The sequence below is a fragment of the Pelodiscus sinensis genome, chromosome 2 (assembly GCF_052426305.1).
Source record: "Pelodiscus sinensis isolate ZL-2025 chromosome 2, ASM5242630v1, whole genome shotgun sequence".
Classification (NCBI taxonomy): domain Eukaryota; kingdom Metazoa; phylum Chordata; order Testudines; family Trionychidae; genus Pelodiscus; species Pelodiscus sinensis.
The window spans coordinates 161,016,724-161,031,382 of NC_143053.1; the positions used below are offsets into that span (position 1 = coordinate 161,016,724).

The following is a 14,659-nucleotide window of genomic DNA, read 5'->3' on the forward strand; positions in this document are numbered from 1 at the left end:
GGCTCGATGTTATTTAAAATCTTACATTAATTACTATCATAAACTTGAAAATGGTTACATATTATAGGCATTTCCTACATATATATAGTTTCCTATTATACTTTCCTGAATTAACTACAGGTTGTATCTCCCTAAACTGGGACTCTCTGAGGGTATGTCTACACTACCCCACTAGTTCGAACTAGCAGGGTAATCTAGGCATACCGCACTTGCAAATGAAGCCCGGGATTTGAATTTCCCGGGCTTCATTTGCATAAACTGGGCGCCGCCATTTTTAAATCCCTGCTCGTTCGAACCCCGTGCCGCGCGGCTATACGCGGCACGAACTAGGTAGTTCGGACTAGGCTTCCTAGTCCGAACTACCGTTACTCCTTGTGGAATGAGGAGTAACGGTAGTTCGGACTAGGAAGCCTAGTCCGAACTACCTAGTTCGTGCCGCGTGTAGCCGCGCAGCACGGGGTTCGAACGAGAAGGGATTTAAAAATGGCGGCGCCCAGTTTATGCAAATGAAGCCCAGGAAATTCAAATCCCGGGCTTCATTTGCAAGTGCGGTATGCCTACATTACCCTCCTAGTTCGAACTAGGAGGGTAGTGTAGACATACCCTGATATAGCACGGATGTTCCTGGACTACAGAACCCAGGGACAGGAGTGCAGCAGCAAAGGCTAGTGACTCGGGCAGGAGCCCCATGGTGGGAGATGGAGGCAGTGGTCAGCACAGCTGGAAACTCTGGCCAGAGAGCTCTGGCCCCACAGCAGCAGTGGAGTGTCATTGTCTAAGGAGCTCTGGCACTTGGGAGCCCCAGCTGGGCTGGCGGCAGGAGGCCTCAGGCTGGAGCCTGGCGGCAGTGGACGTGGCCACATGCCACAAGGAGCTGGAAGCAGGAAGGAGTAGCAGACTGGGAGGCCAATGGCAGGGGACCTCCTCTGGTCCAGCAAATCCCCTTGTCAGGATCAGGGAGGTCCAACCTATACAGAAATACCCCGCATACTGCAAATGCTAAACTTATCTAACTTCAAATACTAATTTAGTTATCTAACGTGATTGCAAAATCCAAAGTCCACTGTCATTTAACTTTGTTATAACATATTTTGTATACAGTGATTTAGCACAACAAAATTAAACATCAGGATCTCATACTTGTTTTCTCTTTTTCTTCCTGAACAGGTGTTAAACCTTTCTGAAAAAAGATATGACCTTACCAAGCTTAACCCAAAGGTACTGGTTTTGATCATAACATATCTCACTTGCTAGACTTAAATACAGCATAAATGGGTTGCTATGAGCCGTCAAACTATAGAAGCTTTGATGTGCATAATGAGATGACAATTTTAGGAAGAGTTTAAACAAGAAGTCCTTTGGCACCTTAAAGACTAACACATTTATTTGGGCATAAGCTTTTGTGGGCTGGAACCCCACTTTGTCAGATGCATGAAGTGGAAATTTCAGTTTGGTAGGTAGATATACACCAGCAAAGATCGGTGTGTTACATTAATATGCAGAGGACCACTGCTAACAAGGCTAATTCCATCAGGGTGGATCTGGCCCACCTCCAGAGTTGATTAGAAGGTATGACTACCAAAAGAAGTGTGAAATAGGGATATATCAGACCAAGTGTGATATAGGGATGTTAAATTGGGGTTAATCAGCTAATCAAGTAGTCAATGGAATTTCCATCGACTACTTGATTAGTTGATAAGGACGGGGTGCTCGCTACCTTTGCTACAGCTCTGGAGTTTAAATGTAGTAGGAGCCGGTCTCATTTTAAATAATGAAATATCACCATGATTCAATGAAACACAGATTTTTCTGCTGGAAAAAAAGGAACCATTTTCGAATAGGATTATTGTATATAATGGCAATGTTAGAGTACCTTGTAAATGGAAAATGAAGTGGCTTTGTTTGATTCCAGATTATGGATGTGGGGTGGCCTGACCTTCATGCCCCTCCCCTTGATAAGATGTGCACCATCTGCAAGGCTATGGAATCATGGTTGAACAGCGACCCCCAGCACGTGGTGGTGATCCATTGCAGAGTAAGTGTGCCATGTTGTCATGGTGTATGCACACTCCATCCCTTAGAGGACGGTATGCAGGGGTGTGGATGCTGCCTCATTGGCAGTTGAATCATCAGCAATCTCTCTCTCCATCTAGGAGCACCAACCCTCAGTTCAGCGTTGCACTGCCTAATGGCTAGAGTCAATGAGGAGCAGCCCACTAACTCAGTACAGCCCGGCCTAGTCGCCAAAGTTGGTAGGGGATGGCCCTTTAACTCCAGGGGAGACGGTCTGGTAGCCAAAGTCAAAAGGGGTAGGCCCTTTCACTCAGGGCAGCATGGCTTGGTAGCCAAGGTCTGTATTGGTCAGCCCCTGCTGCTGGGCAGGATGGCCTAATGGCTAGAGTCTATAGTTAGCCCTTTTCCCAGGGTCGTACAGCCTATGGGCTAGAGTCAATGGGGTTTGGAGGCAGCTGCCTCAGTAGGGGGACCTGGGACCACCCCACTCCACCAGGTCCTGACCAAGGGCCCCGTGGACAGCACAGTGGTCTACCTCTCCCTTGGAGGGGAATCTTGCTGAAACACACTGAGTTTACTTGGGTAGGAAAGGCCGCTCCTGCACCCTCCCTGGGTCACTTCATACTAGTGCCAGTGGGTCGGCATCCCATGCGGTCACTGGGTCCTCTGCTGGGTCTCCTCTGGCGCTGTGTGTACCAGCAGTCTTCTGGGGCTCTGGTTCCCGCTGTCAGGGTCACTGGCTGGTAGGGCCCTGGAGCTCCTGCTGGAGGTCCTCCTTCCGCAGCCAGCCTAGTCTGAGCCGCTTTCTTGCCTTTTATGCTGCCCCAGCATTTGGAACATACCCAGTATGGGTGAAGGGGTGGAACTTCGTCTGCCCACAGAGTTTTAACCCCACCTGCTTCAGTGTGCAGTAGGCGTACCCTATCACAAGTGTAATATTTATTACCTTAAATTTTTAATACGGGGTGTCCCTGTTATAAGTCGCCCCGGTATGCATCCATTCTGTACTAAGGTTGTTGACACTTGTAGGAACTGATGTGTTATAAGTCCTCCTGTTTTCCCCCTCTTAAGTCATGAAAAAAATACAATTTGCGCAAATTGAAGTCAGCCGCAGGAAAAAATTTCCCCGCTTTAAGTTGTTTTGCTATAAGTCCAAGTTTTTTGGAATGTATCTTGCACTTATAGCAAGGATGTCATGTATATCATAACAAGAAAAGTTATAATTAACAATTTTGCAGCAATTTCAATGTTGAAAACATAATGAGCCAGATACTTAGTTGATATAAGTGAGCCAAAGGCCATTAACTGTGCTAAGTTAGACTAGTCAAGCCTCGGGTCTGATAAATCCAGGTTTGTGTGCTTAGAAGTAATATGCAATGAGATATATATTTCAAAGCTGAACAACACTGTTGAGTGTATTTAGTGCATTGAGATCTTTAATCTTTCTGTCAAACTTCTGAGGATCCTTTTATACTATATGACATTTGCTACACAAATTGCGTAGCTTATTCTGAGTCTAGGGCAAAAAAGCTTATTTTGAAATTTGGCGCAGTGTAGACAGCGCCAAATTTCAAAATAAGGTATTATTCTGTCAAATCCCTTAACCCTTGTGGAACGAGGGTTACAGGGATGCCAGAATAGCGTACCTGCACTATTTTGGAAAATAGTGGGAGCATTTAAAGATGCGGTTTTGCTATTTCAGGATACTTTTGGTATCCCGAAATAGCACTGCAATCTAGACATACTCTATTAGTCATTTCAGTTAAGTCTCTAAGAGCATTAATGTTAGATGTCCAAATCTCTATTTAGTTGCTTTATGTGGGCATTTGGTCTCCTAAATGCACATCGGACTTTCCATCTCTGGAATTTAGACATCTAGAATTTAGACATTTAGGTGAAAAGTGAGCACTTCGTTGTTGACTATATCATACAGTAGTTACAATGGATTAAATGGTATTCGTTCCATTTGGACTAAAATAATACTGTATCGACTAAATTCACAAAAGGATTTAAAGCGACGAGGAGTCCTGTGGCACCTTATAGACTAACTGAAGTGTAGGAGCATAAGCTTTCGTGGGCAAAGACCCACTTCGTCAGATGCATGGCTGGAATGATTTAGTTGGGGGTGGTCCTCCTCAGGTCTTTCCTCCTGCTTAGATTCTCCTCAGGTGTTTTCCAGCCCTTATCTTCTATGATTCTATGATCTAACTGCCAGTTCAGGTGCATAAAACCTAGAATCGGGCTCCACTGACATTCATAAAATATCCCTTCTCTGTTGTGGAAAGGTGAATTAAACTTGATTTGTGCCTAAATTTGTGCATTAAAAGTTCCACAGGTGACTAGGTTTGCGTCTCCAAGTGTCTGGATGTGCAAGCCCCAGGGGGATGCATGAACTGTGAAAAGATAGGGTTCTGCTGCTTAACTCACCTCTGGGACCCACTCTAGTAAACGTGTTCAGTATCTGCCTACCAGACTGGGCCCTGTATATGAGTTTGCACAAAACAGTAGTGCAGGTTGAACCTCTGTAGTCTGGGACTCTGGTCCAGCAACACCTGGGGCAACCTCCCTGGGGCAAAGTCTGGGGCCTCCGGGAGCTACTTTGTCCAGTACCAGTCAGGTTCCAAGGGTGCCAGACCAGGGAGGTCCAACCTGCAACAGCTTTTCAATCCCTGTCCTTCCCCTACCCACTCACCTACTTCCACTATGGATAAAAATAATTGGAGCAAGGGAACTGGCTCCTGGGTTTCCCACATCGTAGGTGAGTGCTCTACCCACCTGGCTACAGACTCATTTTCTCTCAGGGTGTGTCTAAACTACATGGCTCCATCGATAGAGCCATGTAGATGAGGCTGATCAACAAAGGGAAATGAAGCCGCGATTTAAATAATCGCGGCTTCATTTAAATTTAAATGGCTGCCGCACTGAGCCGACAAACAGCTGATCAGACCTAATCAGCTGTTTGTCGGCTCAGCGCGCTAGTCTGGACATTCCCGCGCCGACTTGAAAGCCCTTTATCGACCTCCCCATTATGCCTCGTAGAATGAGGTTTACAGGGGACGTCATAAAGGGCTTTCATGTCAGCAGGGGAGCGTCCAGACTAGCGCACTGAGCCAACAAACAGCTGATTAGGTCTGATCAGCTGTTTGTCGGCTCAGCGCAGCAGCCATTTAAATTTAAATGAAGCCGCGATTATTTAAATCGCGGCTTCATTTCCCTTTGCTGAACAAACAAATCTACATGGCTCCGTCGACGGAGCCATGTAGTTTAGACGTACCCTCACTGTCTTTGCCAAATGATTTTTAAAATTACTTAGTCACAGCTTCAACAAGAGAAATTGAGGGAGCTCCCCCACATCAGAATAGCTAGAACATTCTCCTGAGGAGTGGCAGATCCTTGTGCAATTCCTTTCTCCCCCTAAGGCAGAGAGGATACTTGAATTGGGGTCTCTCACATCCCTGGTGAGATCTCTGCCGATTAGCCCAAGAGCTTCAGGGGAGTAGCCAAGTTAGTCTGTAACAGGAAAAACATAAAAAACAACAAATAGTCTAGTAGCACCTTAAAGACTAACAAAACATGTAGATGGTATCATGAGCTTTCGTGGGTGCAACCCATTTCTTCAGATGATAGGAGTATTAGAAGTCCAGATCCAAGAATAAAAAAAGGAAGTGGGGTGGGGGAGCGGAGGGGAAAAAAAGAGAGATGGTTCAAATAGTCACAAGAGGCTGGTAAGAATGATTAGCCCAAAATTAGGAGGGAGCCCTTCCCTATCCTGGCCTTGTGTGAAAATGGTATAGATCTGTAACACCCAGAGAAAGTTTGCAGCTGTGAATGCCAGGAAGAAAGAAGCATCTGCCTGTAGCCTGAAGTTAGACACAGAACTCCCTGAGGGAATGGGCTTAGTACACACCCCTCTTATCATCCACTTCATTGACTAATTTACGTTGAGAACTGCCCAGCCTGCAGGGTTCTGTGAAACCCATTCTGTGGTAACTATCTCTCCCCATTCATTGTGCAAGGAGCCTGAGCACCTAACTCCGCCTTTGTGAATCCCAGTGATTTTATGAGCACCTAAAAGTTAGATGTCTTAACACTCAGGGTGCATGTAGACAGCGGCACTATTTTGGGATACTTCTGGTATCCCGAAATAGCGTTTTCTGTGTCTTGACAGCATGCCCGTTATTTTGAAATAGCTTTCGAAAAACAGGCGTGCTATTCCACTGTCCCTGTAAGCATCGTTCCATGGGGAGTACGGGATGTTTTGGAATAGTGCTTTATTTTGAAATACACTTGAAATAAGCTACGCAATTTGCGTAGCTCAAATTGCATTGCTTATTTCAAGCTACAGGTGCAGTGTAGATGCACCCTCAGTGTCTCCACACTTAAATTCCTTTGTGAATCTAGTCCAGACTGCCATTGTAGCCATTGGAAAATTAGAGCCCTCAGGGCCATCCAGGTTCCACAGGTCCTAACTGCCTGTGTTCTAATGTGCTGTCACTGCTGTGTAGTGTTTTCCCTTCTCAATGTTTGTTGAATGAGAAGAGAAATAAAAATAAAATAAATAAGTAACCCTGAGTTCAGAAGCAAGTCGGCAGATTGCTGTTGGCACTCTAGGCAAATAACATCTGGAGGCTTACTGGCTTTGCAGTGCTGGTATGGTTGACAGCACCTTAAACAGATATGGGACCTGATCCTGCTTGAGTTGAAGTCACTGGAAAACTCTCATTGTTCCTGCCTCCAGTCTGCAGTAGATAGCAGATGGGCAAACTTTCTGCCTGCGTGAGTCCCTTTGATTTCCTGGTACAGTACTTGCAAGATTGGAGCCTTAAATGGTGCAGATATGGGGCCTGTCTTGGAGTAGGGTGAGGGCAGTCCCAATAAGTGAAGCAAGTCTAGCTCCTCTGTGCTAGAATAAGTGCTCTCATTTGATCAGGTAAGAGGGTGGGGCTTATAAAAAGACTAGAAGCTGAGGGAGGAGAGAGTGAGATCTGACAAGCTGAGGCTGCCAGGGATGCAGAGATGGGCAGGAGACAAGAGCTGCCAGAGCGAGAAAGTGTTTCCTAGGGAAAGGCTAAAGACAGGAGCAGAGGAGGGCTTTAACAGATGTCTGCCCCAAGCCAGTGGTGAGGCACGCAGGTGTGGTATGGAGAGGGGTGATACATGTACTGTCTTGGTACTTGTATTTTAGATTATATGCACAACGCTTCTGTAGTAAACTAGTCAAGGAGAGATATTATTGATTCAAAAGAACATTATGGGAGTCCTTGCATTACTGAGAAGGAAACTGAGGCAGGCACATGTCATGCTGCAGAAGGATTCTCCAGGCAGGGCTGTCTGATGTCAGCTCCACAATAAGGAAGAGTCAAATGAAATGATTTCTTCAGTACTCTGGACCAGTGTTCCTATAAACTGTGAGCTTGTGTGGCCACTCAGGAGAGATTAAAATGTCACCCACCTGTAGAGCTCCCACAATTAGGTTTTTTTGTTTTTACTAGATGTGCACATTCACACATGTCTTGGTGCACATAAAATTATTCTGCATGTGCATGGAAAAAAATCTGCACATGGATGAAAATGATTAGCGGGAACATTGCTCTGGACTTGCTTTTACAAAGATAACTTTCCAGTCACAACTATACTTTAAGAAAAAGTAAAATATCCCAATGAGTATCTAATAAATCTCTATGAAGTAACTGTTGATTAAATTCTTCCATGGGGTCTTAAATTCCCACCATCATCTTTCCTTGGCTTAGTCAAAATCTGTTGCCTGAGTAATCTGGAAGCATGTTAAAACTAGTAAGAATGACAGATTAGTAATTTGTACTGTACCTATGTCATGTAAATGATTTAATAAAATTTTGAAACATTATGAAAATGCCCCATAAAGAATAAGCAGTAGTTATTATAAATCACAGGTGTCAGAAAAAAATTGCTGATACTTGTCAGAATTCATAGTTTATAGCACATAATGCCAGAAATTTCAAAGTTGTTTAGGCTTGTCTTGGATGAGTCCAAAACCAAACATTTACAGAATGTTACTGCTGCTGCTTATGGTTTTCTTTATTTTAATTTATAGCTTTGTCTTGATACACACACACAGAGAGAAAATATGATGTATAAAAAAGTCATTGAATATAGGAAGGGAATAATAAAGGGAAAAATAAAGGGAAACAAAACAGTTGTTTCGTTGGTTTTAGTTCAAAGATCCTTTGTAGGGTAAATCTGGAAAAAAATTATCTACTAATGCCAGATTTCAAAATCAGTTTTTAAAATCCTGTATTAAAATATATACATCCAATCTAACTAACCCATGGCTTCCCTCGGCTCTTTGCTCCTGACTTGCAGCTGGTCAACTTGATATGCTACTGGTCAACTAGGAGTTAAGAGTGGTAGTTTTAAAGGCAGGGCAATTTTGGTACTAAATCTCACTAAATTTCAGTAGGTGTGGGATACCAAATATGCAAGTTCCACTCAGTATTTTCAATGTTTCAGGTCAGCCATCTTACAATTGAAAGGGCTTTAAAAGCTGCTGACCATCATTCCACCCCCCACTACAAGAAAGGACCTGCCGGAGCTTGTGTAATCACCAGCATGGCCAACAAAATTGTTATTGTTTGTAACTTAGCATAGGCAGTAATCTATCATGCATTATGGATGGAACTTTCAGCAAAATCTCATAGACATTGATGGTGTTATGTCAATATTAAATAATAGAAACTATCATTTCTTTTTCTTCCTAAGGGTGGAAAAGGAAGGATAGGAGTAGTGATATCATCATATATGCACTTCACTAATGTTTCTGCCAGGTAAGTGATGAACAACAGAAATGATTTACTGGGTTTGTGAATATTTAAAAGCAGGGGCGTACCCTCCCCAATTTCAATAATCTTTGGTTGCACAGTTGTTACCCATGATCGTTTCAATCAGATGATGCTGATGTGTCTCAATTATTCATGATGGATAAGAATCTGTTACAAGCCTTCTTTTTATTGTTTCTATGGCATTTCTTTTCACTAGGACAGATTCTGACATGTTTACTCATTAAAGGAGTACCTTACTCCATGAGTAATCCCTGTTTGAATCTGCTGATCCATATTATATATTTACATGGCTACCTTCACTGTAATATCTGAGCATATCACAGTCTTTAATGGATGTAATAATCCCAACCCTGTGAGGTAGGGATTTGCTTATTATGAAATCAGTTAGTATCCAGCAGAGGGAGTAGGGAAGAAGATGAAAATTTTCCACAGCCTTGTTCTGGAAACTGCCATGCGATCTTTAACATCATCAAGGAGAAGGTAAGACCTGATCCAACACCCATTGAAGCCAACTGGAATTTTGCTTAGTTTTCAAAGTCTTCTTTTAAGCCCCCACGGCTACCTTTGGAAGGATGTAGGGCTAAGCTAACTCTGATCAGATTTTAACTTGTGGTTCCATAGGGTCTAGTTATTTCAGATCTTGTATGCAGATGTTAATTAGAATCAGACTACCAGATCTATTTTTTTTCTCAGATGATGATTATGTATTTGTCCTGTATGTACCAGAAGGAGCACGGGTTGATGCTTGGGAACAAATAATTAGGGACTGTGTCACTTAATTTGGGAGCTGGGATCATCATGGTTTCAGTATAGTATTTGAGGACCCCATCTTTTTCTGTGTTCTCTGGCCTTCTCTTTTCATACATTAGACACAATTTCATTTGAAACAAAGAATAAAATCTAATTTCTTTCACCGTCTACCATTATTGCTCCGCAATCATATATGACGTTCATGATTGACTGACACAAAGCATTTTCATCCCGAGGCCGTACTGTTCTGCATTTATAACTTACCCCCCTTTGGTAAACCAGATAGCAAGAAACCAGAACAGAGTAAATAGCTGGAGTAATGACATGTATGTTAGTTCAGTCAGAACTCTGATGCTTTTTTTTTTTTTCCTTTTCCCCTCATCATTATTTGCTGTTGAAGGTTTGGGGACATAATACTTAAGAGGGAACACGGGTACCCTCCTATGCAAGCTACAGAGAATGCTATATTGATGATGTGAAAAACAAATTGTGGCAATTTGTTCTTCATTGTACTACAAATCTTGCATATTCATGTGAGAAATGCAAAACCCTAATAACTGAACATGGGAAGTAGGTGTTTTGTCTCATCAAGGAAACTGCCTTTGGGGTAGAATTGAAAAGGTGGCAGTGGAAGTACAGTAAATTCCGATAATCCGGCACCTTTAGGACCACGGGGGTGCCGGATTATCAGATATGACAGACTATCGGAAGGGGGGGCTTTGAGGGGTCTAGGGCGGTGTGGGGGGGATGCCACCCCAGGCCCCCCATAGTCCCTCCTTCTGATAGTCCGGCTCTGCCCCAGGTGTCCCCGATTCAGCCGTTGCTGGTCAGTTTCAGCAGCTGCTGAATCGGGACGCCTGCGGCAGAGCAGCTGGGGTGCTGCCAGGTTGGTCCCTCAGCGCCAAGGGGCGGCACTACCGGACCAACCCGGCAGAACCCCAGCTGCTCTGCCCCAGGCGTCCCCAAGTCAGCCGCTGCTGAAACTGATCAGCGGCTGATTCTGGGAAGCCTGGGGCAGAGCAGCTCTGCCTCTGGCTTTCCGGAGTCAGCCGCTGGTCAGTTTCAGCAGCAGCTGACTTGGGGAAGCCTGGGGCAGAGCAGCTGGGGTGCTGCCGGGTTGGTCCAGTAGCACCGAGGGGCAGTGATACGGGACCTACCGGCAGCACCCCAGCTGCGCTGCTCCCGGCTTCCCCGATTCAGCCGCTGGTCAGTTTCAGCAGTGGCTGAATCAGGGAAGCCGGGGGCAGAGCAGCTCCAATGGTCCAGCTGCCCGGAGTACTTCCGGGTTCCTGATGGTGCCGGACCATAAGGAGTGCCGGACCAATGGAGTTTTACTGTATTATTCCAACTGACGTAATTTCTAGTAGCTTGGCACATCTTAAGCTGTAACTCACTTCATTTCCAAGATAATCCTGTAATGTAGTGGGAGTTTTTGGCAATATATTCATGATTGCTCCGGGTGCCTCAAATTTCCCTATATCGTGCCTTATTACCTGATGGGCAGGCTAAGAGATGTATGTATAAATGTCGTCTAGCTGTCTGAACTTGAAGAAGTCATTGGAAAAGGACTGGCTGAGGCTGATCCTATATCAGTGGAGAATCCAAGACAGCAGTGGCAAATCCAGTAACCAGCATGTTGACACATAGCAGCCAGTGACCCAGAGGAAGATGGATTCCTCCACCTGTCAGCAGAGAAGCTGAGCACAACTCCCCAACTTGAGAACAAAGGACCTGAGAGTTGGCTGCTAGAAGGAGTCAGGGATCTCATCTGGGATCTGAGGACGGAGGCCAGACCAAAAGAAATTGAACAAGGGGGTTCAATGGGGTTCACTACAGCTTAGCTGGGCTTGGGGCTATCCCAATGTGGGGATGTGCTTTAACCTTCAGTTCGCCATGCCAAACTAAGGACTTCCTATATTGCGTTCAAGTTGACCGATAAACCCTCCTGTTCTGACAACATTATTTGACTGTAAATGCTAGGTTAGGTGCATTCATCCCTGAAGAGCATACAAGACTCTACCAGGAGTCTATCTCAATTGGATTCACTGAACAGAGCTTACAGCGTTAAGTAGGAGAGTGGGATCCCCTGACATTCAGTCTGAGGTGGTGAGTCCAGCTGGAGGAAGAATGAGTCCCCAGAGCACAATGAAAGGGTTCTCTCGAGACTTTTACAAAGATAAGGCATAGTATGATCCTGTGCTCTGTGATCAACCCTAAATGGAATAACATGGTATCTACCTATGTCTTCTTTGTTTTGACAGTGCTGATCAGGCTTTAGACAGATTTGCTATGAAGAAGTTCTTTGATGATAAAGTTTCGACTTTAATGCAGCCATCCCAAAAAAGGTATTTAACTTGTATCTAATTTATATTATTAGACAAGCAAACGCCATAGTTTTCCCTCACTATTTAGTAGAGGATATTTCCCTGGGATTCTCTTACTTCAACATTTCCTTTTTTAGCAATCTTCCTTGAAGGAGATCCATCTCTTTGGATGTGTTTATGTACACATAAATAATATTTTGGTATGGTACAAAGGTTTTATCTGTGTGTGTTTGTACTGCTTTATGTCTAGAAAATAGATCCAATATACTTTACTTCTATAAAAAAATGTAAACTAGTTTTTTTGTCTCATATGATATTTTAGTGAGTACATGATGGAGTGTTGTGGTGTGATATGAAGATTTTATTGACATTGTGTGAGATGATTTACATGTAGCGTGACCATCTGAGTCATGACAATAAAAAATTTTTAGCACGCTCTACTATCCTATATTCTGTCTATTCTATATGTGAGGGTGAGCCATTACTTAGGGAAGATAACTGATGTTTTGGGATGCGAAATGGTCGTGTGTGTGTGTGTGTGTGTGTGTGTGTGTAAATCTGTTAAACTAGTGGATGTTTTAGTACTAGAAAAGAATGGAGCAGCTGGAAAACACCTGCTATGTACCTGTCTTCTTTTGGATGTATACATCATCTACAGAGGATCTTTATTTGGCAACATGGATTACACTTCCCTCAACAGATATGTAATAACTAGGGCTGTCAATTTATCTGCGTTAACACCTGTGATTAACGCAGGGCAAGATTAATGTGTTAAAAAAATTAACGTGTTAATTGCAGGCGTTAATGCTGCACTAATCCTTTGAAGTGCCACTTCAAAGGGGCAGAGCTGTGCGGAGCCCGGGGTCAACTGGGGACTCCAGCTGACTCTGGGCTCCAATGGTGCTGCCACTTGGAAATGCCAGGGTGGCCTTTCCAAGGGGCAGTGCTGCACGAAGCCTGGGGTCAGCTGAGGACTCCAGCTGATCCTGGGCTTCTGCAGCGCTGCCCCTTTGAAATGCCGCCGCAACATTTCAAAGGAGCAGCACACACAATCACAATTAAATTTTTTAATCGTGTGATTAATCGCGATACATTTTTTAAACCGCTTGACAGCTCAAGTAATAACTGTAGCATTTTTTAAAGAAAAAGGGCTTGTCAGTAATTTAAAAAATAAAGTCATATAGTCATAATGACAGTCAGGAAATTAGCTCTGTTTGCCTCTGATTGGGAAAGGCTTTCCCAGTGCCTTGATGGACCCATCCAGTGACCTACGCAGCTGTTGTTGACATGAAAAATAACAGTCCCATGAGCCTTTAAATACACTTCAAAAAATATTTAGCCTGGAGAACACATTATCTATTCAGCTCCATGTTGGCAAATAAACCTTGCATTATTACAATGTGACAGTTGTAAATGGCACCTGCAGGACATAGAGGCCTGCATCGTGGGAGCAAAGGGAATGAGACAGTCTCAATGCTCCCATCAGGATGCCTTCTGCAGTATAAACAGCTTTGACTTGTAGTTCTCTCCCTTCTTCAAATAAATTTCCATGAGAACCAACTGTCCTCACAACAGTATCTGTGACCTGTGCCTCATGGCAGTTGTTAAAGCCATGCTGACAGGAAGTTTCAGTAGCTGCTGGCTTGCGCTTACAGTGTGTGAGCCCTAAAGCCAAAATAACATACCTGTAAAATCCAGGCTTTGGTCTGACATGCTCTTCTGGGGTGTTTGTTTAGTTTCTCCAAGGGCCTCTGGGAGGCAGTAATTCACCTCCTGAATGGTGGAATTAGCTTCTCAGTCACTGTTTCGTTCAGCATTGCAATGCTCAGCCTGCTTCTTGCACACACAGAACATAGGAATGTAGGACATGCCATAATCTAAATCTGGCTTCTTGTATCTCTCGCAATAGCCAATGCTTGTTATTGAGGAGGAAAGTGAAATAGCTCCATAACACTCCTGGCTAATTTTACAATCCCTCTTGATTCTGATGATCCACTAAAGTATTCAATTAAATAACCCCATTTTAGCTTGCTTACCTACTACTGCACATTAAAGTATCTAGATCCTTTCTGGCATTCAGGTGATTAATCTAGATTACATAGTCACAATCTTAAAATATAAAAATACACACTCACTTTTTGCCTACGGCAGGCTCCAAAATCTGAGAATTCTCATGTTGGGGTCCAGTCCTGACGTACTTGGGCAAAATTCTCGGAAGCTTCACCTGAAGTTTTGCCTGAATAGAAAGTGCAGTTTTCAACCCTCCATATGTACAAGTGGAATTTTGTGTTTATGCTTTATTGTTTAATCTCAAATATATCAAGTAAACAACTGAAAAATCAGCTATAAATGCAGTAACAAATGCATCAACTGGAGGAAGAGGACTCAAACTAGAGAGGGGGATCAACTTTTGGGATTATTAAGGAAGCGGTGAGTATGGCTATATGCCAGTTGCAGTCGTAATTCTAGCTCAGGGCAGGCGCGATTGTATTACTTTTAATCTAGCTAATGCTGCCAAAATTGTAGTGGAGGAACAGTGGCTTGGGCTTCAGCATAGGCTGAATAGGCCAGTCCTGGGACTAGATACATAATCAGTCACCTTACTAGTGTCCATGTTGCCATGTCTTTACTGCTGGTGTTAGCTGGGCTAGTTAGATTCAAATCAGCATGGTGATGCCTACTCACATGGCAGTCACACCCTGAAGTTACATACCCCCGTAAAAAGAAAAGGGTTAAAATTAGGTCGGTGCTTGC

General features: G+C 43.8%; 1 protein-coding gene across 11 annotated transcripts in view; it reads left to right on the plus strand.

Moving 5' to 3' along the window:
* The window catches only part of TNS3 (tensin 3), a 430,864-nt gene that overhangs the window by 254,057 nt on the left and 162,148 nt on the right, over positions 1–14,659 (plus strand). For all 11 annotated transcript variants that reach the window (XR_012901850.2, XM_006136339.5, XM_006136336.5 and 8 more), the window contains 4 exons: positions 1,168–1,218; positions 1,913–2,035; positions 8,752–8,816; positions 11,843–11,926. Coding sequence is in view for 10 of the 11 variants with exons in the window: in XM_006136339.5 (XP_006136401.3) it covers positions 1,168–1,218; positions 1,913–2,035; positions 8,752–8,816; positions 11,843–11,926 (323 nt within the window). In the remaining variant the exon portion in view is untranslated. The remainder of the gene's footprint in view (positions 1–1,167; positions 1,219–1,912; positions 2,036–8,751; positions 8,817–11,842; positions 11,927–14,659) is intronic.